Source organism: Saimiri boliviensis, chromosome 2 (assembly GCF_048565385.1).
Source record: "Saimiri boliviensis isolate mSaiBol1 chromosome 2, mSaiBol1.pri, whole genome shotgun sequence".
NCBI classification, from domain to species: Eukaryota; Metazoa; Chordata; class Mammalia; order Primates; family Cebidae; genus Saimiri; species Saimiri boliviensis.
Window position 1 is genome coordinate 158,598,776 of NC_133450.1, and position 23,725 is coordinate 158,622,500.

General features: G+C 39.5%; 1 protein-coding gene and 1 pseudogene across 18 annotated transcripts in view; one reads left to right on the forward strand and one right to left on the reverse strand.

Moving 5' to 3' along the window:
- The window catches only part of SPATA6L (spermatogenesis associated 6 like), a 288,921-nt gene that overhangs the window by 217,312 nt on the left and 47,884 nt on the right, over positions 1-23,725 (reverse strand). For 16 of the 18 annotated variants that reach the window (XM_074394761.1, XM_074394762.1, XM_010346170.3 and 13 more), the window contains 6 exons: positions 22,665-22,789; positions 16,082-16,159; positions 10,597-10,830; positions 8,100-8,202; positions 5,041-5,075; positions 4,104-4,291 (listed from right to left, as the gene is read on the reverse strand). In XM_074394761.1, coding sequence (XP_074250862.1) covers positions 4,104-4,291; positions 5,041-5,075; positions 8,100-8,202; positions 10,597-10,830; positions 16,082-16,159; positions 22,665-22,789 — 763 coding nt within the window. Of the gene's footprint in view, positions 1-4,103; positions 4,292-5,040; positions 5,076-8,099; positions 8,203-10,596; positions 10,833-11,693; positions 13,988-16,081; positions 16,160-22,664; positions 22,790-23,725 lie in introns of those variants that run through there. The other 2 variants (XM_074394763.1, XM_074394771.1) reach the window with 2 other exon arrangements.
- On the forward strand, positions 13,628-14,723 carry LOC120360673 (DNA-directed RNA polymerase II subunit RPB9 pseudogene; annotated as a pseudogene).

A 23,725-nucleotide genomic window follows, 5' to 3' on the forward strand; every position in this document is an offset into this window, starting at 1 on the left:
AGTACCAAAGTGACTCCTATATTTGTTACCATTATTGTTACATGTAATTTATTTTACATTTGAAGATCTTAGAGAATGATGAGTCAACAGACGGCAGCAGGGCTGTGCCTTTACTACAGCCTTCTCCACAGAATCTACCTTCTCCTCGAGCAATGTGGAGGGAGAGGATATGGTGAAGGGGCATGACACTATTCAGAAGGTAGATATAGGGAACAGGCATGGCACTGCTCCTCCCTCCTTTAGTACTACCATTGTTCACTCTGATAAAGCCTTTTCTACTTCTTCCATTCAAACTTTGGGCTGACTCTCACTCCGAAATTTGTCTCCCAATTCATCCCTACAAGCCTGGCCCTTACTGAGTTCAGCTGCAGAAACGCAACAGGTATTCTCATGCACCCTTGTGATCTGGGCACAAAGAAAGTGGTCCTGATAGTGCTGGGGTGGAAAGAACTGGGAGTGAGCGGAAGCACAGTGCTAGCAACTCCCAGTGTTCCAGGAATCTGCCCCTGTGATCATTCTAAAGCAGGCGTCCCCAAACTACAGCCCGTGGGCCACATGAGGCCCCCTGAGGCCATTTATCCGGCCCACCACTGCACTTCAGGAAGGAGCACCTCTTTCACTGGTGGTCAGTGAGAGGAGCACAGTATGTGGTGGCCCTCCAATGGTCTGAGGGACAGTGAACTGGCCCCCTGTGTAAAAAGTTTGGGGATGCCTGCTCTAAAGACAATGGGCAATGGGTTCTTCTGCAAGAATAGGAAGGGCACATCCTTCATTCAAAAGAACTGGTTTTAAAATATTATCTTCAGGGCCACTTCTCTGGTGTTAAGGTGACCAGCTGTCTTAGTTTACCTGGGACTGAGGGGTTTCCCAGGGTGCAAACTTTTGGTACTAAAACCAGGACAGCCATGGGCAAACTGGATGGCCCTTCTGTGGTTGTTATTCTTTGTCGCTGATAATCATGGCCTACTTACAAACACATAGTCCAATTAGGTCCCAAGTTAACAGTTTAGAGAGACTTTGGGCACAAAGATTTTTCTGCCTCATCAGAGACAGTCAATAAAACTCTGGTCTGCTCCTAAGACTCATCTTTCTGAAATCACTTGTGCCTACTCCTGTGACTAACATCACAGAGCGCCTCACTCCTTCCAAGCAAAGCCCAAACTCCTTAGGTCAGCCAACAAGGTCCCCCTCAGAACTTTGAGCCCTGGCACCCACTTTCTCCCAAACTCATCTCACTGCTGGAAGCTGACAGTGCCCCTGCCTCCCATCTCCCCTCACTCACCTCCATGAACCCCATCATAATCCAATCTTCTCCCCTCATGGCCACAAGAAAGCATCACCTCCTCCACAAAACACTCTGGAAGCACCACCTTCTTTATACTCCAGTAACTTTTGTTCCACAATATTCACAAAGTTCTGCCTTGCAGAAAGCTCTTTGCATGCTTTTCTATTATTATCTATTTTTTATACCTTCTGCTAGATTGCAAGTTTTCAGAGATCAGAAGAAACGTCTTAAATGTTAGTGTTCCCACTACAGGCCTCGCAGATTGAGTATCAATCCTGCTTTCCCTCTTAACCACAGATTTCATGTGCTCCCCACCCGCATGCTCAATTCCAATCCCAGTTGATTCTGACTCAGTAAACATGAGGCAATTCTTCTTTTGGCCAGAGTTGAGAATTGCTGGCCTGCTGCATAAAGACACTCAGGAAAAGCTGGCTGAATGGATGCATAAACCATCTAATATGTATTTAAAGAGAAAAGAGTCCTTCTCAGATCTCTCTCCTGATGGAATTAATTTCCTCCCACTCTTTCTTTCCCCTGCATTTGAATTGTACTTCTGTTAAGTACCTACCACAATCTATCTCATATTCAGTGACATGGCAGTATGTCTGCCTTCCTGTCTAGTGTGTGGACCAGTGGAAAGCAGAGATGTGTTGTGATGGTGTCTACTGCCCGTAACAGTTGACGAGTAACAGCGTGCTCAATACAGTCTCTCAGAAAAGCTTGCTGTACTCACTTTAAGGAGTTTGGGAGGTGTTATATACACAAGGCAGAGGGACAGAAACCATGGCTATCCCCAGTTCTGGCAGCTGAGAAGCATTTTATGTCTGTAAGAAGATGGATCTCTGATCATCACACCCATTTTATTTTATTTTATTTTATTTTAAGACAGCCTCGTTGCCCAGGCTGGAGTGCAAAGGTACGATCTCAGCTCACTGCAACCTCCCCCTCCCAGGTTCAAGCAATTCTCCTACCTCAGCCTCCCAAGTAGCTGGGATTACAGGCATGCACCATCATGCCTGGCTAATTCTGCATTTTTCATAGAGATGGGGTTTCTCCATTTTGGTCAGGCTGGTCTCAAACTTCTGATTTCAGATGATCCACCTACCTCGGCCTCCCAAAGTACTGAGATTATAGGCGTGAACCACTGCACCCAGCCCATCACAGCCATTTTAAAGATGAGGAAACTGAGATCTAAAAGGTTGAAGCTGGGCACAGTGACTCATGCCTGTACTCAGCACTTTGGGAGGCCAAGACAATTGCTTGAGTCCAGGAGTTTCAGAAGACCCTGGGCAATACAATGAGACTCCATCTCTAAAAAAATTAGCCAGGAATGGTGATGTGTACCTGTAGTCCCAGATACTCAGGAGGCTGAGGCAGGAGGATTGCTTGAGCTGGGGAGGTCAAAGTTACAGTGAGCTGTGATTGTGCCACTGCACTCCAGCCTGGGTGACAAAGCAAGACCCCACCTCAAAAATAAAAATCAATTTAAAAAAATTGAGTAGCTGTGTGAAATCACCCAGCACTTAGAGACACTTGAACACTAGAGCCCATGTCTCCTGACCACTGCCAACTGAAAGTTCTTTCCATTCTTCGTTTAAAACCAATCCTCTACAAGTATTTAAATCTAGGGTAATCTCCTGTGCTTTGATAATGTGCTGAATTCCAGGCTGGTGGCAAAAGCATAAGACAGGAGGGGACAGAAGTCAGGCACAGAAAGGGGTGTAAGTGTGCCTCTGACCACCTGTCTCTGTGTGCCAGAGCCAGTTTTTAAAAAATCTATCCCGTTGTACTCTTTTCTTCTAATAAAGTAACTAATCAAAAGCTCACCAAACATTGATTTTATTAAAATATTTGATCTAACTTCCTTAAATCCATGATTTAACATTTGAATATGGAGTTATTTTGTCATTTCTGAAAACACTAAGAAGGGATTGCCATTTTCTTAGTCTTCCTCAAAAGTTAATATAATTCCTGTAAAAATTTCAGGGCTACTGTGATTCTGGGATATATTTACTGTGAGTCTCTCTGTGAGCAATTGTGTTATTTTGGTACGCAGAGTTTGCTTCTTATTCTCGTCACTAATAATGCAGAGAAAAGCAGATTGGCATATCCTTCATTTAAAACAATGATCTTATAAATATTATTTTCATTGCCACTTCCCTGAAGTTAAAGTAACCAACTGTCCTGGTTTGCCTAAGACTCAAGGGTTTCCTAGAATGCAGGCCTTTCAGGCTAAAATTAGGTAGACCCAAGCAAACCAATGGTTCCTTGCTCTACTAGAGAGTGCAGTTTAGCAAAAAAAGATTTCTGCTCTTACTCTCTGACCTGCTCTCCAGACATATACAAATGCATTTTTATTGTTTGTGAAAATAATGTAAACAAAGAAATCATGTCTTAAAAAATATTATACACCCATATGTTAACAACATTTGTCTTTGGGCAGTAGGACTATGTGTAATTTTTTTTCACTTTTTTTTTCTGTAATTTTCAAACTTCCAGTAGTGAACATTTTTGTACTGGTAAATAAAAAGGTTTAGGTTTTAAATTTATGACAAATAAAAATGGGTATCTAATACTACCTATGTCAAAGTTAGTTGTCTATCCCATTTATAGCAAATATCCTGATATATGATTTCCAGAGGCAAGAGAAAAGGCTCCACTCTGACTTTTGGGTAGATTTTTAAAGAAACAATCTTTTTTCATATCAAGGTGTCACCAGCTGAATATTCCTAAGAAAAGAGACTGATGAAATGACCCAGTTTACCCCTGCCAAGCCACAATGTATTCTTCAGGCAAACAGTGGGTGCTTGCCACTGACCTTTCTCGGAGAAGGGGCTGATCCAGGGGGCCAGGAGAACTGGAATGCTGGGAGGTAGAAAATGAAGCTTTCCCATGGAAACTGGCATCTCCTTGTTTACTGGGTGAGGGCTTTCCAAATTTACTTGAATCTAAACGTGATGATGACTCGCTCCTTAAAACAATCCGTTCATCTGGCTCTTTGATAACCTGAGTGACAATGCACATTATTTAGTTGTAATTTTGCTTCTGTTTGCTTAATTTAGAGCTGGGGATGGGGTTGGACAAGGAAAACAACTAGTGCTAAGATGACAGAATATTGGCCCAGGGATGTCCTGCAAATAGAAGAGGGTCTGGGGCAGAGAAGAGTGGCGACAAAATGCTCAGGAGTTAAGACTAAAGAAAAATAACCAAGAGTCTGTATGTTTGGGATATATTAATAAATGAAAATAAACTCATGCTCTGAATTTTGATTTCTGAGGACTAGGGATTATTGGGACTGGGAAGAATATAATTTTAACAAAATAAGCACTATGGCTTAAGAAATACAGTATATTCCACTTTCTTTGCGTAAATCTATTCTCATGTTGTGTCATAGAAATCTGAAGCTTCACTTTGACAAAACAATCAAACTTCAAGAACAAGCGATTTGCCACCTCTATCTATAAAGGTATTTGATTAGAGAAAAAGCAATGAAAATAACTACCAATAAAGTAGGTATTGGGTATACACACACCCTCCTTGGTGATTCATCCTACTTATATAAGGGACACAAACCAACTAACCCCAAAACAAAATATAACATGGTGTCTGGACACATCTTCACGTAAACACTAAACTACAGCAATTCCACTTAAGCAGACTAACTAGAAATATCCACCACTGATTGGAATAAGCACAATAATTGATATAAGATAGCTAGAAGTAAATCATTTTACAAATTCTACTTCTAAAATTACCTTTATGTTAGCTGCAAGGCTGTCAAGAGAAGAAGCTACAAGAAAGAGGAACAGGTGTTTCAATGACTCATTAATACCATTTCACTTTAAAACTGCCATTATATTTATTCTACAACAGTACAAAAATTTTAGACAATGAATGAATTATTTAAAAACTTAAATGTTCCCTTGTAAATTACCCTATCACGTTTAAGTCTCCCTCGAGAAGTCAACAATGAGGTTTCATTTTCAATGACAGCATATATGGAAGGGGGAAGGGTAAAGCAAGTCTAAAGTGAATGTGGAAGTTCAATAACCCTTAAGCAGCCTGAAAAACTCATATTTGAGCAGGTGCCCAAAACCTGAAAGAAGGTACTGTGGTCTTATATAAAATTTATAAACTCTGCCTCCTCTGCCATTTTCTTTGGTTTCATGGAATCCCATTTATGCAGGAGCTCTTGAATATATTTGTCCAAGATGGACACAAACGTTAAATTGAGACAACAAATACGTAACAGCTTGGAGAAACACAGAACATAGCAAAAACTGAAATCATTATGATGACCCTCAATGATCATGATAGGTAAGTAGACCTAATGCTTGAGTACAGTAAGGCTGACTAGGAAATTAAGTATGAAATATATATAGGGAAAGTGAAGACTAGGTTGGAGTTTTCCAGGTTGATTAAAAAATGTTTTTAAAATGAGCCTTTGCAAGGCAATGCTAAGGTCACCATGGCTTCCCCCAGTGTGACCGGGACTCAGGCAATGACAAGGGACTTTTTCTGGACTGCTGATCCCCCTCCCCATGTCACTGGTAGATATAAAATGAGATTTTTTGAAAGTCTGACCATTTTCATATCCTTTGGGCATATTCATATGTATGTGCCACCCTGTCCCAGGAGCTCTCTTCTCTCCCACCCCCAGGTGGGCAGAGAATTAGCAATGCCAAGGCCCTTCCAGCAATAGCCACAAATCTGCCCTGTGGCCTCAAAACCTCCTTCCTACTGGTTTTGAGCCCTTCCTTTCACAGGAGGAGCTTGCCTTCATTCCCTTGCTTCTCAAAGTGCAGTCCATGGATTAGCAGCATCCATATCACCTGGAAGCTTGTTAGAAAAGGAAAATCCTAAGCTCCACACCAGCCCTACTGAATCAGAATCTGCAGTTTAACAAGAGCCCCAGGTGATTCAAATGCACATTCAAGTTTGAGAAGCACTTCTGTGTTCTACCTTAGGCCTATATGAATGACCTGACAGGGGACCTAAGCAAAGGTCTGGCTTGAAAGCTACAGGGATTCCAAGGATCTGAGCCTAGAGGATTGAATGTCTTCTCTAAATGTAGGTAGGCCAAAAACATGATGTGTGACCTTTACACACATTGTAACCTCTCTGGAACCTTAGTTTTCCACCTGCCAGGATTAAGAAAAAACAAAGGCCGAGACCAATGTGATATGTGAGTCCCATCACAATAGAGCCTGCATTAAACCCAGCTTGTCCTCCCCAGAAAAGGACATCTGCTGTTGTCTGATTTCTCTGCAGTAGGGAAAACAATGCTGCTTTATAAGCTACACAGGTGATTTTCAATTCAAAGAACTTAAATTAAATGCCATAGGTAATGAAGCACTTTCTGCTTCAAACCCTGTACTCTGTCCTTGGCCAGCTGCTGTCAAACAGCCACCACAGTCTAACAACACTAACGTAAGTCACCTTAAGAGACTTAAAAGTAGCCCCTTAAAAGTATAAACCTTTAAGTCTAAGATAAGAAACTCTATTGTCAGGGATGGCAATAGATGGAAAGTCCAGTACTACCAGCAGGCAAACGAATGGACTGCCACCATTCTTTTCCAGCCTAAGAATTTTGATTAAGTTCAGGAATGGCTGATCTTCACTGACACAACCTTCACTACTGACATGATTCATGGATTTCAGTCAAAAGCATACAAGGGATTCCTTAACCCAGTGACTCTCAATGTGTAGTCCAGGGATCTTCTCCAGGGGTTTCCAAGACCTTTCAGGAGAGCTGCAAGGTCAAACTGTTTTCATAATAATACTAAGACATGATTTGCTGCTTTCATTCTTATTCTCTCATGACTGCACAATGGAGGTTTCCAAAAGCTACAATGATGTCATGGCATCACCATTTGGATGGCTAATGGAATGTGTGCTACTCTATTCTTGTATTTTAAAAATTCATCCGTTTTAGCCAGGCACAGTGGCTCACGCCTGTAATCCCAGCACTCTGGGAGGCTGAGGCAGGCAGATCACAAGTTCAGGAGTTCAAGACCAGCCTGGTCAATATGGTGAAACCCCATCTCTACTAAAAATACAAAAAAAAAACTAGCTGGGCCTGGTGGCATGTGCCCATAGTCACAGCTATTCGGGAGGCTGAGTCAGGAGAACTGCTTGAACCCAGGAGGCGGAGGTTGCAGTGAGCAGAGATTATGCCACTGCATTCCAGCCTGGGCAATAGAGGGAGACTCTATCTCAAAAAAAAAAATTTTTTTTATCAGTTTTAATTTCTAACATGCTAAATCCACATCAGGAAAAGCTCTTTGGGCTCCTCAAGAATATTTAGGAATGCAAAAGGGTCTGAAATCTAAAGGTTTGAGAACACCCTGCCTTCATCTAACTGCTTCAGATAGAGTTGGCTTCCCATCTCCCTCACATGAAATCTTCTAAAGCAAATATTACATCGCCTGTTCACCATCAATATCCTATTTTTTCTCCATCAAGAAAAATGGAAAGCCTTATTTATTAGGCATCAATTGTGACTTTGCAAGGAGTTCACAGCAGGACAAGTACTCTGCTTTCCCAGCCCAGCCAGGGAACGACTGCAACCACAGCTCACTCAGCACGCCTCTCAGAACTGTCCCCTTCAACGGTAAGGGGAACTCAGACAGAAGCTTCTCAGCTGACTGTGCTTTGTGGGAATACTGCCCTGGAAATTCCACAGCTGGCAAGTACTTGAGAATTAGGCCCAAAGTTCCCAACTTAACCTGTGATTCCTCAGAATGAAAGAGTATACATAGGACACGTTTGTGGCAATAGGGAAACGTACAGGAGTAACAAGAAACTCAAGTACCTCTTCTCATTGGAAACGGAAAGTCTGAAAACTTAGATTTTCTTCTAGACCTCCTCAAATGATGCTCTGAAATATTCTCACCAAAGGGCTTTGCACTGTCCACCTGAAAGTAAAGGAAAGAAGTAAGACTAGAATCCACTGTAGCTTCTAGAACCCTCCCCTCATTACTGGTAATGACAGTCTCCCCCTCAATCACACAGTTGTAAAGAGAAGGCTGGAAAACCATCTACATCACAGTCTCCTGCCTAAAAGGAGAAACTGTCTTTTATTGAGGCTAGAACATTGAGGACATGGGAACTAAAGTTGGACCCACATTATATTCCAACAACTGGTAAGGATCCCACACAGGAAGAGAGCCAGTGAAGCTTTATTTCACAATCTCGTAAAATAGGAAGGCGTTTCACATTCCTTGAACACTATGAGTAGTGCTGGCCTAAGTGGGGTCCTCACTGACAGCAAGGGATTCCCACAAGATGACATTTCTACTTTCCACATTCGTTTCTGGTCTGAGTATCTACATTCTTGATAAAAGGATAATGATAACTATATTATTTTACCTATGGTGACTGACCATATTTTCCTAAAGAAAAATTGGGTAACATGATCTGCAAACAGGTCAAAATACTTGAACTAGGGACTCTTCTAAAATATCTACAATATAGAGTTGCTGAATGTTTTTTACTTTGTTTACTTCCATGTTTTTAAATTTTAATAAGGCAGGTTATAATGTTACTTTTCATTCTACTTTAATATACTGACTTGAATTTACAGTCTTTATAACATCAGGTTTTCTAAATTTTAATGCCTCTACTTAAGGAAATATCACATATTAGAAAATCTAACTAAAAATTATGTTAAATCATTGATAAAAGAGTTTGGCACATAAGAAAAGCTGTATAAGAATTTGTCAAATTAAATAAGTATCAAGCAAGTTTTAATACCCTAAGAAATCTACCAAGATTTTAAGGTTACTTAGTTCATAACGGCATGGACTAAAGTTGTATTTTACAATAATTTGCATCAAATGAAGTAAATCAGATTTATTTTCAATAAAATGAAATAAATGAACTCAATTAGATATTTTATGGTGCCATGTTTAAGGATTGGTCGTTAGATTTTTAGCCGGATGTCATTACCCAGGCCTCCAAGACAACAGCTGTTGTATATTTTTTGTAGGTAGCTGTTCGGCAGTTTCTAGCCAAACAGCTCTGTTCTACCGACAAACCAACTCTACATACAGTCATCTCAACAGCACCGTCACTTCAAGACTTACTACACTTAACAGTCTCTGTCTAATACACAAACATTTATCAGGGGTGGCTTTAAATCAAAATAGCAATGTAATGATACTATCAATAGTTAACATTCTGGAAAATAAGTCATTAATTAGAACACGAAATGGTGTTCATGTAGACTATGAAATAATAACAGAAAATTTTTAATATAATGTTAATTGGAATATATAGGAAAACTAATCTATACATACAGTAAAATTACAACTTTGTGGAAAAAATAAAGCCTATGAATGCAAAAATAAGGCAGAGAAATTGTGTCCAATTAAATCAAACAATGATTTTATTATACTGGTGAGCCAATGGATAATTTTTTTCTTGAACTTTTCTATGTTTTCCATTACTTTTATAGTAACAAAAAATGTGTAGGCTGGGTGCAGTGGCTCATGCTGTAATCCCAGAGTTTTATTGAGCTGAGATGATGTCACTGTGCTCTAGCCTGGGTGACAGAGAAAGACTCTGTCTAAAAAAAAAAAAAAAAAAAAAGTTGTAAAGAGACTAAGAGAACTAGTGTGATTAAATTTGCCCACTACTACCTGAGAGCAAAATCTAAGATGACTTTAATTAAGGGCTTTGAGTATGCCACAACATTGCTTCTTCCTGCAAACAAACTTTTCTGGCTTTTCAGAGTGTGGCCACTGAGCACCAATCTCGTTAAGAAAATTCAGGAGGCTAAGTCAGGAGAATTGCTTGAACCTGGGCAGTGGAGGATGCCATGAGCGAAGATCATGCCACTGCACTACAGCCTGGGCAACAGAGCAAGACTCTGTCTCAAAAAAAAAAAAAAGAAAGAAAGAAAGAAAGAAAACTCAGGCAGTTTTCTCTAAAACTGATGAAGTTTTAGTTTTGGATTGATACAGAGTGCATACCAACCTTTGTTATGTGTCTTCAACCTCTGTCAGTTCATTGACTTTTCAGGATAATGGCAAGTTATCATGTATAGACATTATACTTTGTTAATAATTTTCAAAAATTAAAAATAGAGATAACTGACATTTACTGAGCAAATCCCAGGTAAAGATACCTTTCTAGGGGTTTCCTGACAATGATCTAGGAAATTAACATAATTTAATCAAATTATTCAATTTGAAGTCCCTTTTTATTTAATATTACTCATTTGTTTTTATAGCTCAATCTTCCTTTATTCCCCTCTCATCCACATCCTCACTATTGCAAAATACTCTAAAAAATAATTTTAGGCTCACATGTCTAACAACGAATGGAGGCTTGCTTCCTTCAAAGATTTTGAAATTATTTCCAAGGTTCAACTGGGCTGGCTGGTCCTGGAAGAAACGCCTGGTAGAATATGGAGAGGGAGCCCAGGCTTGCATGCCTTTGGGCAGTCTATTGAGATTATTCTCCTTTGGTTTCATCTTTATAGTATTTAATATTGGTTCATGTGATGTAAATAAAGGCCTTTGTGACTTATGTCTTTCTTCCTGAAATAAACAAACAAAAAAGAATATTTTTTAAAATAAACAAAGAAAAGAAGAAAATTCTATCAGAATATAACTGTATTTAATTGAACTTTTACAAATTAAGGTAGAAGACCAGACATCTCAGATACATAAAACATAAACTTAAGGAATGACACTTCTCTAACTTTTTTCCTGTTCAGTTTAACATCAGTAGTATTTATAACTTGCTAGTATAATGTATTCAACTAATTAACAGTCAGCTTCATTTATAATAGGGGAAAGTTAGAAAGTGTCAGACACCTCCAATAGATAGATGATAAAGAATTTGACACACACTGGGGTCCAGTAATTTCACTTCCAGGAATGTATTATAAGGAAATAACTATGGCTATATGTATATCTACAAAACTGCTTATGATAGTTTAAAAGTTAGAAATCAACTGTATTAGTGAGTAATCAATTGCACTCACTTGCAAATCCACCTCAGCTCTATGAGACTGGTCCAGGGACTCTACAAACCCTCTTTTTGCTTTTCCAGCTGGTCTCCGTAGCCTATGCCACTAGAGGGTGCTAGAGAAAGTGCAAGGCTGGAGGAGCTATGGTGACTGGCTACTTTCAGTTTTGCATTCTATTCCTGTTAGCATCATTCCAGCAACCATTGTTCGCCTTGACAGCTGCAAATGGCTCCACATTACAGCCTTTCCCCTATTATGCCAGAACTAGCCCCACTGCATACCCTCAGACATACCAGCAGCAGCTGGCCAAAGCCCCCGTTCAGATTTGCACTTAGCATCACAGGAACCTTCCTCCAAGCTCCTGTGGCACCAGCAGTGAGCACTGACCCTCCTTAGAGATCTGAGTCCCAGCTCATCAGAGTCCCATCTTTGAATTCCTGAAGAAGCATCTAGAAAAACAGCCCCTCTTCAGAGGTCTGGGTCCCATTTCTGCAGTCTCTTCTTTAGGCTTCTGTGTTCTTCCTGACCCAACATCTTCCCTTTGTTTTCCCAGCCCTAAAGGTAGAAGCTGCTTCCTGCAGTTACTCTTGTCATTTCAGCATTCCCCTTTGATCTTTCAGTCTTCCAACCGCTATTTAGCCTTTTTTTTTTCCCTTTTTCTTTGAGACAGAGTCTCACTCTGTTCCCAGGCTAGAGTGCAGTGGTTCGATCTCAGCTCACTGCAACGTCCTGTTTCCCTGGTTCAAGTGATTCTCCTGCCTCAGCCTCCTAAGTAGGTGGGATTACAGGCACTCACCACTACGCCCAGATAATTCTTATATTTTTAGTAGAGACGGGGTTTCACCATGTTGGCCAGGATGGTCTCGATCTCCTAACCTCGTGATCACCCGGTTCGGCCTCCCAAAGTGCTGAGATTACAGGCATGAGCCACTGTGCCCCACCAGCACTTTTTAAAAATTAAATCTTTCTGTTACAATCACAAGTTTGGTATGGTTTCCTGATTGCATCCTTACTGATATATCGATTAAGTGCTCAACAAAAGGAAAAGAATGGCCAAACAGATTATAGTATTTCCATATGGAATACTAGGAAGCCATAAAAAAATGTCTGGCATAAGAATACTTGGGGACATGAGAAAATGTTCATGATAAATTAAATGAAAAACGAAGGGTACATTCCAAAGCAACGATGTTTTCGGGAAAAAAGAAAAAAGAAGAGTACAAAATAATATGCACTGCATCATGATCTCAATCTTTTGTAAAAGTATGTATGTGTGTACAGAATATACTAAAAAACATTAATGCTGATCTCTAAATGGCAAGAATGAGACAGTTTTTTTAATTTTTGGTCCTTTTTGCTTATTTACCTTTGTTTTCTAATTTTCTAAAATAAAGTGATATTTTGTTTTAAGAAAAAAACAGACTCAATGTGGTGACTCATGTCTGTAATCCCATTACTTTGGGAGGCTGAAACAGAGGATCTCTTGAGGTCAGGAGTTTATGAAAAAAAAAAACCTATTTGTTTAAAAAGTTAACACTGAAAGGAAGACGTATACTAGGAACAGAAATTAAATGGTAGAATGGAAGAGAAAGAAACACTGAACAATTGCTATATACGCATCACAAAAAAATTGGTGAGAAGATAGGATAAATAAGGATAAACCAAAAAGCAGATAATGCCTTCCTTAAAATTAATCATTGGTCTCCCATTATATGAGTTATTATGCTGAGACGATTAATAGATTTGTACAGATTATTGGCTCTTCTCATTCAATATCCCTTAACACACAGCCCACATTTTCAAGGTCTTTTCTACGACCATACATGGGATCTGGGATAAGCATTTTATTTCACTTACAGGTTTTACTCTACCCTGTCCCAAAGTTTCACACACTACCTTTATTTCTTCTCCATCTTGTCTAGAAAGGATTTTAAACGGCAACAACATTGTATACAATAAGGTAAAAGCAAAACAGAAAGAAACTGGGGTGAGGGGACACTAGGACTGAAGAAGACAGTAAAATTGAGATAGTACACATGGATGCCCTAAGACCCATCATGCTTACCAAATATGGACCATGAATACAACTCTGAGTGTCAGCCTCGGCAAAAGAAAGATGGCCCCGGGGGGGCGAAGAGTGTAGCCAGAAGGAAAAACTGGCAAGAACTCCCTCCGTCCGCCCGTGTAAACTCGCGCATGAGCACTGGCCTTTGGCCAAGCAAGTTCTGTGGCTCAGCGTTATGCAGCTTATGGTGCTCATCGTTTTCCCGGCTCTGAGGCCAGATCCATACTATGCTGTAAACTGAGGCGGCGATGCCCAAAAAATGGAAGCAATTATTCTAGGATATCAAAAGACTGAAGCAATGAAACCTTTTCACGGAGAGAAGGGAGACAGCACGTGTGCGCAGCACCGCCCTCTTTTGGCAAAGCACATAGGCCTGGCCCCTCCGGCGACCTGTAGCGCCGAGCAAGCGGAGAAGGTTAGGCGGAGAAGGTTAGGCGGACTGCGCATCGCTACGGAGCCAGACAGGACGTACGAGCTGGGCTTGGTGGGTATTCCCTTCTGCCAGGAATGTGACAACATGCTATATCCCAAGGAAGACAAGAACCGCATTCTGCTCTACGCGTGCCAGAACTGTGATTACCAGCAGGAGGCCGACAACAGCTGCATCTATGTCAACAAGATCACGAAGTGCACGAACTGACCCAGACTATCGCCGATGTGTCCCAGGACCCCACCTTGCCGCCAACCGAGGACCACCCGTGCCAGAAGTGTGGCCACAAGGAGGCTGTGTTCTTCCAGTCACACAGTGCCCGGCCGAGGACCCCATGCATCTGTACTACGTGTGCACGGCACCACACTGCGGCCACCGCTGGACCGAGGGACCTCACCTCTCCCCCAGTGTAATTAACACCAGATTCCATGTGGGGAAAAAAAAAAAAAAAAAAAAAAGATGGCCCCATGTTTACTACAGCACTATTCACAATAGCCAAGATTTGAAATCAACCTAAGTGTCCATCAACAGACGAATGGATAAAGAAAATACATACACACAATGGAGTACTATTCAGCCACAAAAAAGAATGAGATCTTGTAACAACATGGATAGAAGTTGAGGTCATTATATCAAGTGAAATAAGCCAGGCACAGAAAGACAAACATCACACGTTCTCACTTATTTGTAGGAGCTAAACATTAAAACAACTGAACTCATGGAGACAGAGAGTAGAATGAGGGTTATCAGAGGATGGGAAGGGTAGTGCGGGGTGGGGGGGATGGTTAATGAGTACACACGAAAAAATAGACTGAATAAGACCTAGTATTTGATAGCACAACATGGACTATAGTCAATAGTAATTTAATTGTAAATTTTAAAGTAACAAATAATATAATTGGATTGTTTGTAACTCAAATGATAAATGTTTTAGGTGATGGATATCCCATTTACCTTGACGTGATTATTACACACTGTATGCCTATATCAAAATATCTCATGTACCCCATAAATATACACAGGTATTATATCCATAAAAAATTAAAATTTCTGGCCGAGTCCAGTGGCTCACATCTGTAATCCCAGCACTTTAGGAGGCAGAAGTGGGCAGATTACAAGGTCAAGCCATGGTGAAACCCCATCTCTACTAAAAATACAAAAATTAGCTGGGCATGGTGGCGCATGCCTGTAGTCCCAGCTACTCGGGAGGCTGAGGCAGGAGGATGGCTTGAACATGGGAAGTAGAAGTTGCAGTGAGCCAAGATCAGGCAACTACACTCCAGCCTGGTGACAGAGTGATACTTGAGACTCCGTCTCAAAAAAGAAAAAAAAAAAATTTAAATTTAAAAATTTTATTTTATTTATTTATTGTTTTTTTTTGTTGTTGTTTTTGTTTTTAGATGGAGTCTCACTCTGTAACCCAGGCTTAAATACAGTGGAGCCATCTCACCTCACTGCAGCCTCAACCTTCTGGGCTCAAGTGATTCTCCTAGGTCAGCCTCCCAAGTAGCTGAGGCTACAGGTACATGCCACCAAGCCCAGCTAATTTTTGTATATTTGGTAGAGATGGGGTTTCACCGTGTTGCCCAGGCTCTTCTGTAACTCCTCACCTCAAGTGATCCACCCGCCTTGGACTCCCAAAGTGCTGGGATTACAGGCGTGAGCTACCACGCCAAGCCTAAAATTTTTTAATTTTTAAAAAAGAAAGATGGAAACTACTGTTCATAAGATCAAAAGTAAAAGTCAGCTTGGCTCAGTGGCTCATGCCTGTAATCCCAACACTTTGAGAGGCTGAGGCAGGGGGATCATGAGGTCAGGAGTTTGAGTGAGACCAAACCCGTCTCTACTAAAAATACAAACATTAGTCGCGTGTGGTGGCAGGCGCCTGTTGTCCCAGCTACTCCGGAAGCTGAGCTAGGAGAATCTCTTGAAACCGGAAGGCGGAAGTGCAGTGAGCGGAGAATGCGCCATTGCACTCCAGCCTGGGCGAAAGAGCGAAATTTCGTCTCAAGAAAAAACAACAAAAAAGTAAAAGTCATAGAACAACAACATAAGCCAAGGAGCTGAGTTGTGATTTTAGCTTCAGAATCACCCTGCTTCCAGCTATATCATGCTACCAAACATATGTGCCAAACATACTCTAAGATGACTGGCTAAGCAAACAGTTTGAATTACAGAAATTTAAAACTACTAAAAACTTTCCAGGTTTCTTCTTGTTTAGTTTCATGTAAACTTGATAAACTGAGTTTGGGCAAAAATTCTTAAAATTTTAAGAAAAAAAAATCCAATCATTTCTATCACTAGATTTTTTATTGTACTTACAAGAAATCTGTTTCTGTGCAGAAACACACATTCTCTGATGGCTGTCCTTGTAGAAAACTCTATTTTGGGAGCAATGCCCTAAAAATAAAACAGCATAAAAAAGCAAATAAAATTACTAGAAACAGTTATTTGGCCATCTCATTCTAACTTGAAATCATACAAGAACCTAACTACTTTTCTGTGTGGTTGGCATAATCCACACACATTATCTAAAATATATCTGCAATAAAAATAGCTAAACACTTACATAGTGTATATTATGTAACAGAGCCAGGCTGAAGTAATTTGTGCATATTAACTCATCTACTCCTAACACGACCCCATGAGGCAGGTTTTATAATAGTATCTCCTCAACTAAGACACAGTTTTAAGTAACTTGTCCGTCTAGTACTAAGTGTTATTAATTGAACCCAGGCATTCCAGCTCCAGTGTCCATGATGTTAGCTACTCTATTTAAAACACAGGAGCATGAAATTAAATGAGATTACCTAGGGAGAGGTGTGAATAGAGAGTCTTCCTCTTTATCTACCTGCTTTGAAAAACTTGCTTTATATCTCATATCAGATACTTATATTTATTAGATCTAATGCCAAATTCATTTTGCTTCATTGATTTGATACTTCTATTTTTTGTCCTCAGTACCATTTGTCTAAAATATTGTGTTTTATATACATACATATATATATATATATATATATATATATATATATATATATATATACCCTATCCTGTTTAGTTCTTATGATCCTATAAGGTAGGTACAATTATAATCACCGTATTTTGTAGATGACAAAACTGAAAAATAGCCAAAAACTAGAAACAATCCAATTGTCCTTCATGGGTGAATAGATGAACTGTGGTGATTTATGTAATGGAAGCTACTTGGCAATAACAAGGAACAAATGACTGACACACACCACTACATGGATGGATATCAACAGCATTCTTCTAAGTAAGAAAAGCCAGTCTCCAAAGGTTACAGACTGTATGATTCCATTTATGTGACATTCTCAAAAAAACAAAACTATGGTAATGGAGAAAAGACTAGTACTTAGGGTCAGGGGAAGGGTGTGCCTATAAAGGGGTAACATGAGGGGCATTTTAGGAGTGATGGGATTGTTCTATATCCCGATCATAGCAGTAGCTTTACGAATCCACACATGTGTTAAAATTTATAGAACTGTAGACTAAAAAAGCATCAATTTGTTGTATAAAAATTTTTAAAATACAATTGCTTTCCCCCAAAAAATGAGTCTTAAAGAGACATTAAAGCAACTTTCTGAAATGTACAAGGCTTACAAATGGCACCACAGGGACAGGACCAGGATCTGACTAAATTACACTGTCTCCATCTGACCCCATCAACTCACCTGTGGCCCCTCTTCATGACCTCTCTGCTCTACTCCCCCCCAGAAAACACCACTTGGCCAAGTTACCTCTTGCCCCAAGGCTCCTTCCTTCTCTTCTTTTCCATCCAAATTTTGCCCATCTCTCAATGTCTGATCTCACTCTAATTCCTCCAAGTAAGCCCATAGTAGTCTCTCCCTCCAGCCTCTAATATTTCATTTTCATTTATAAAACTTATAGTCAAGGTGCTTCCAAAAAGGGTTTACCCCAGCTAAAGCCCTGGAAGGAAAAGAAGTCGAATTGGATGCTTATTACATGTGCTAAGTGCTATTAAGGATTTCCAGAGGCATAATCTCATCTAATCCTCATATAACCTGTGTAGTAAACTACTGTATCTCCATTTTACACAGGAGAGAACAGGCTTGGAGAAGTTTAATAGTATGCCCAATGTCACTCAGGTGGGTAGAGCCAGGATCAGAAACTCTGCTGAACTGCAAAACTACCTTCTTTCCATTTCCCCATGCTACCTCTTGAGGGGCTTTGTGAATCAGCTAGTCAGCTTGTTTCCTGTGCATTCATTCATTCATGTGCACCTATCCTGTCTATATAAGTCCTTACAAGTACCACCTACATCCTTAACTTCTTTTTATTTTGCCTATAGAATGCACAGTATGCATACAAGAATTCAAAGCCTGGATGGCAATTCAAGGAAACGTTTTTGGGCATATAAACACAGGGGCCAAGATGCTACACAGAGTCAGACAATGCAAAGGGACATTTGATAAAGAATATACAATAATATGACTAGTACAGCCTCATCTCCTGTTAATGAGATGGCGCACATGAAGAAGGCAGGGAGAGTTCCAGTATCCACAGTGCTACTGGTAGAATCACAAGAGCCTCACACATGTGTCAAGTTCCAGGTCCCCCATAGCCCAGTGGCCTGAGCCCAAAAACATCATCTCTCATGCCACAGACTTGTGCAATCTTCTCATTGCCTCACAGGGAGACAGTATTAACCCTTGGATGACAGCACAATAAATAATAACAACTTATATTTATTGTACACTTAACTATCAGGTATTGTGCTAAATGCTATATATTATCTCATCTAACACTCACAATAATCCTATAAACGATGTACTATTACAGTCCCATTTTACACATGAGTAAACTAAAGGCACACAGAGATTAATTTACCCAAGTCACACAGCCATTCATGACAAAACTGGGAATGAATCCAGACAATCTGATTCCACACTTAACCACTATACATGCAGCTGCCTAACAGATTCCTGATCCAATTTGCCTAGAGAGGAGGAAGGAAGTCCCCTGCTGGTAAAGAATGCACACTCTGTAACACATTTTTGTTTATCTTATTTGACCTCCACTTCTTGCAATGACTTACTTACAATAAAGAATAATGTACTTTTTTCATACAGTGCTGCTTTTAGCATAACATTATAGTTTAGAGTTGAAATTCAGAGACTGTATCTTGTCCACTCTACTTACCCATGGAATGATGTAGATAATGGTTAGGTCAATGAAAAGATTTAACAGTAGAATTTTTCTAGAATCATTCCACCAAAAAAATAAAGAATAATCTTTTTAAAATGCTTTTTCTGCTCACCTTACAAAGTTAATGTTAACATGATAATAGATAATTGTGCAATCTTCTCACTGCCTCATAGGGAGACAGTATTATTATCTTTTACTATCTATTACCTAATAGATGAGACAGTAGTATTATCTATTAGATGACAGTAGTATTATCTAATAGATGACAGTAGTATTACCTGATAGATGAGACTAGATACCATTGCAAAAATAAAAAATAAAAAAACTGACCTCACCAGGAAATAAAAAATACTGTTGAAGTGTCAAGTGAAATAAAACAACAAAATACAGAAATACAAAGAAAAAGCCACATTCTAGTGGAGGAAATAAATCTAATTAATGAATTGATAAATTAGGAGAAAATAAAGTGAATGATTTGTCTCATGTACATGTAATTCATTCTTATTTCTTACAATACTAATGAAATCAGACAGTGGGCTGAAATAAATAAAAGAAAATGAGCATCTAATTCAAGGATATGCGAAGAAAAAAAGAAAAAAAAACGAGCATCATTCAGTGAGGAAGAGGGCAGGCTCTGAAGCCACACAGGCCAGCATGAAAATCCCTGCTCCATCTCTAACCCGTTCTGTGACCCTGAATACATTTCTGAAACTCTTTACACCAGCTTTCTTCTCCATTAAAGTGGGAAAAGAATAGCTGCCACCTCACAAGGTGGAGGAGAACTGAATAGGATAATCCATGCAATGAGCTCAACACAGTGCCTGGTATACAGGTAGCACACAGTGAACATCAGCTTTTTTTTTTTCTTTTTTGAGACAGAGTCTCACTCTGTCACCCAGCTGGAGGGCAGTGGCACAATCTCGGCTCATTGCAACCTCTGCCTCCTGGGTTCAAGCTACTCTCCTGCCTCAGCATCTGAGTAACTGGGATTACAGGCATCCGGCACTACACTCAACTAGTTTTTGTATTTTTAGTAGAGATGAGGTTTCACCATATTGGTCAGGCTGGAACATCAGCTATTCTGAAAATGATGGCTCTTTTTTGTGGTATCTCGGAGGTAATCAGCTAATGGTTGAAGCTGAAGGCCGGGCACAGTAGTTCATGCTTGTAATCCCAGCACTTTGGGAGGCCAAAGCAGGGGGATCACCTGAGGTCAGGCGTTTGAGACTAGCCTGGCCAGCATAGTAAAACTTTGTCTCTACTAAAAATACAAAAATTAGCCAGGCATGGTGGTGGGTACCTGTGATCCTAGCTACAGAGGAAGCTGAGGCAGGAGAATCGCATGAATCCTGGAGGTGGAGGTTACAGTGAGCCGAGATGGCTCCATTGCACTCCAGCCTGGACGACAGAGCAAGACTCTATCTCAAAAAAAAAAAAAAAAAAAAAAAAAAAAAACAAAAGAAGTTGAAGCTGAATATTTCCTTTCCAGCCACTGGCTGCAAGAAACTCACTGAAGGGGATGATGAAAGCAAACTTCATACTTTTTATGAAAAGCATATGGCCACAGAAGTTACTACTGAGATGCTCTAGGTGAAGAATGGGAGGGTTATGTGATCCAAATCAGTGGTGGGAATGACAAACATGTTTTCTCTGTAAAGCAGGGTATCTTGACCCATGGCCATGTCCACCTGCTACTGTGTAAGGGGTATTCCATTATAAATGAAAGAGAATTAGAAAAAGAAAGCACAAATATGTTCAGGGTCACAATGTGGTCACTAGTCTGATCATTCTCAACTTGGTTATCATCAGAAAAGGAGAGAAGGATATTCTTGGACTGACTGACTCTATGGTGCCTTGTCACCTGGAGCCCAAAAGACCTAGCAGAAAAGGCTGCACTTTTCAATCATTCTAAAAAAGATGATAGCTGCCAATATATTGTAATAAAGGCCTTAAGCAAAGAAGGTAAGAAATCTAGAACCAAAGCACACAAGTTTCAGTGTCTTGTTACTCCACATGTCCTGTAACACAAACTCTGGCATATTGCTCTGAAGAAACAGACTACTAAGGGAAATAAGAAAAAGGCTGCAGAATACGCTAAACTTTTGGCCAAGAGAATGAAAGAGACCAAAGAAAAATGCCAGGAATAGATTGCCAACAGATGCAGGCTGCCCTCTCTGCGAGCTTTTACTTCTGAGTCCAGTCAAAAATAAAATTTTTTGAGTAACAAATAAGATCAGATCCTACCCTCCAAAAACCATTGCAATGGTAATTTATTTTATTTTGCTTTATAGAATGGTTGAGAGAAATTGAGTCCCTCTATCTTTTCACAAATTGTTTAAAATACAGTTTGATAAACTTAATTGTAAGAATACCTCTAATGCATGCAGGTATTTCCACACATTTAAAAACCCCTTTCTCTAATGACTAACTGCATTTATAAATAACTATAAATACAACCTCCTACAGGTTATTTTTCTTATTTATGACCATAAAGTTAAACAGTTAACACTCAAAAAAAAATAAGAAAGTTTGTTTCTTCTTATCTTGATACTTAGCTACATGTCAGCTCAGTGTTTGTAGATGCCTTTTATTTAACAGAGCACTAGGCAAACCAAAGTTACTACAACAAAGTATCCTCTACCTGATTCTAATCAGTTTTTATTCCCTTTCAGCTTCTAAAGAACAATATCCCAATAACTTGAAATAAAATAATTAATGGCAAGCTTCTCACATGTACCATGGGTTTAAATGATACACGAAGATATTGGAGAAACAAAGATAGTTTCAGTGAGATTCATTAAACTTTCAAAGACAATGAAGGGCTTGGGGTTATAGTTATTAGGAATTCTGACTAGGACAACCTCCGATGCACGTTTGCTATTAGAAGTATTAGAAGCTCTGTCATGTTAAGCTTCAGAGAAACAGAGGTCCTGATTGTTACATTAAATATATTCTACACAGTACTCTCAACAAAGTGGAAACAATAACACTTCATCACATTATAATGATTGCAGTTCGTGCGATAATAAGAGAAAAGATGAATATCAAAATTTTTTTAATTCTCAAAGATGTGGCCCTTTAAATGGAGATCATTCAAGTGATGTAAAAGTCAAGAAAATCGTCAGGGTTGCTGTCAGGATAGAAATTGTCAAAGACAACATCAAAATGAATATCTTGAATTTGGGCTCAGATAATGTCCCCCTAAGAGTTAAATTACCAACAGAATATCTGCTGTATCCTTTAAGATCCCGTCAGAAATATAAATGTGTGGGCCTCTGTCAATTTCCTCTCTGTTAAATGGAGACCACATCTGCCTTGGCTAACTTGAGAATTGTTGGGAGGAAAATATCTTATGTAAAAAATTGAAAGCGCAAAATAAATGAGACGTAACACAACTACTATTGCTACTCTATTTAGTCATAATAGCTATGACTAAACAAACAAATCTTTCTGCTAATCTGCAACAAAAGGAGGCTTTTATAACTATGTGACAATGTAAATACGGCAATGATTTTAGCCTGATTAGATAAAACTTCCATCTCTCAAATCAATACTGGAAATCAGTATAATTTGGTGCCTTGATTTGGGCATCTAAACACAGCTACTAAACAGAACAGCAGAGGTACTAACCAAGATAAATATCAAACCCTGTCAGGAATAAAATGTTCAGGTCCCAAGAATTTTTCTCCTAACAGAAGCCGATGGGCGAATCACTTACCGGAAAACCTACAGCCGTCTTCATGAGCACCTCCCTATACCTCTTAGGATACGAAGGTGTCAGCTTGGGCTCAGGGAAAAGAAAATCCCGTGTGTTTTCTTCATAGCAGGCCAACTCATCCCACACTAGAAAGAAAGGAAAAAAAAACATAAATGTCTATATTTACACCTCCAAGCTTAACAAAAAGTTTAGGCAGATGACAGCAGAGATAGCACTCAGGTAAAAATAGACATATTGATCCTAGCACCTGTTATTCAAGAGGAGACTAATTTCTACTACTTTTTATCTTGTGGACAACTTTTTAAAGCCTTCCCAAGTCATAACAGAGAAAAAAAAAAAAAAAGACTAAAGAGTTGTTCCACAAAACAGAACAAACAGCAAAATCTATCTTTCCATCTATTCATCCAATTTTTCCTGCAACAAATATTTACTAATAACCTTAAGCCAGGCACTGGGGATAGAAGAGGAACAAGGTGAACACAGCATTGTTCACACAAAGTTTACAATTTACACTGGGGTTCAATGTGTTCTGTGATACATGGATGCCAAGGACCCAGACGACAGCTACAACTGGGGTTCTCAGGAGGGGCACCAACCCCAGGGACATTTTGGACATTTGTGGAAATATTTCAAGGGCAGGAATCAGAGGTGTGAGGGAGTCCTGCAGTGCTCAAGACACTCATGCATATCATGCAATTTCCCCATCCCTAATGATTTTCTAATATCCTACAGACATTCTTGCAGGCTAAAAACTATTTAATTGTCTAAGCCTAGAACTTAACTAACTCTATGTTACATGTAAACACAAAGCATTTTTTACAAGATTTAGAAATACACTGAATTTTTCCAAGTATCATGTAAATCAAGGAACAGTTGTACTTTGTTTTGTTTGAATCTTTAACCAGACCTGTTTGACATTTTGAAAACCACCTCCCATCTAAATGCTTCATTATGCTTGACACTTACATATTAACATACACATTTTATGATAAACCACTCTCCTTTTATTTCTCTTTTATCTTAGTCAGAATATTACATCAATATAATCAACTTATTTGTAA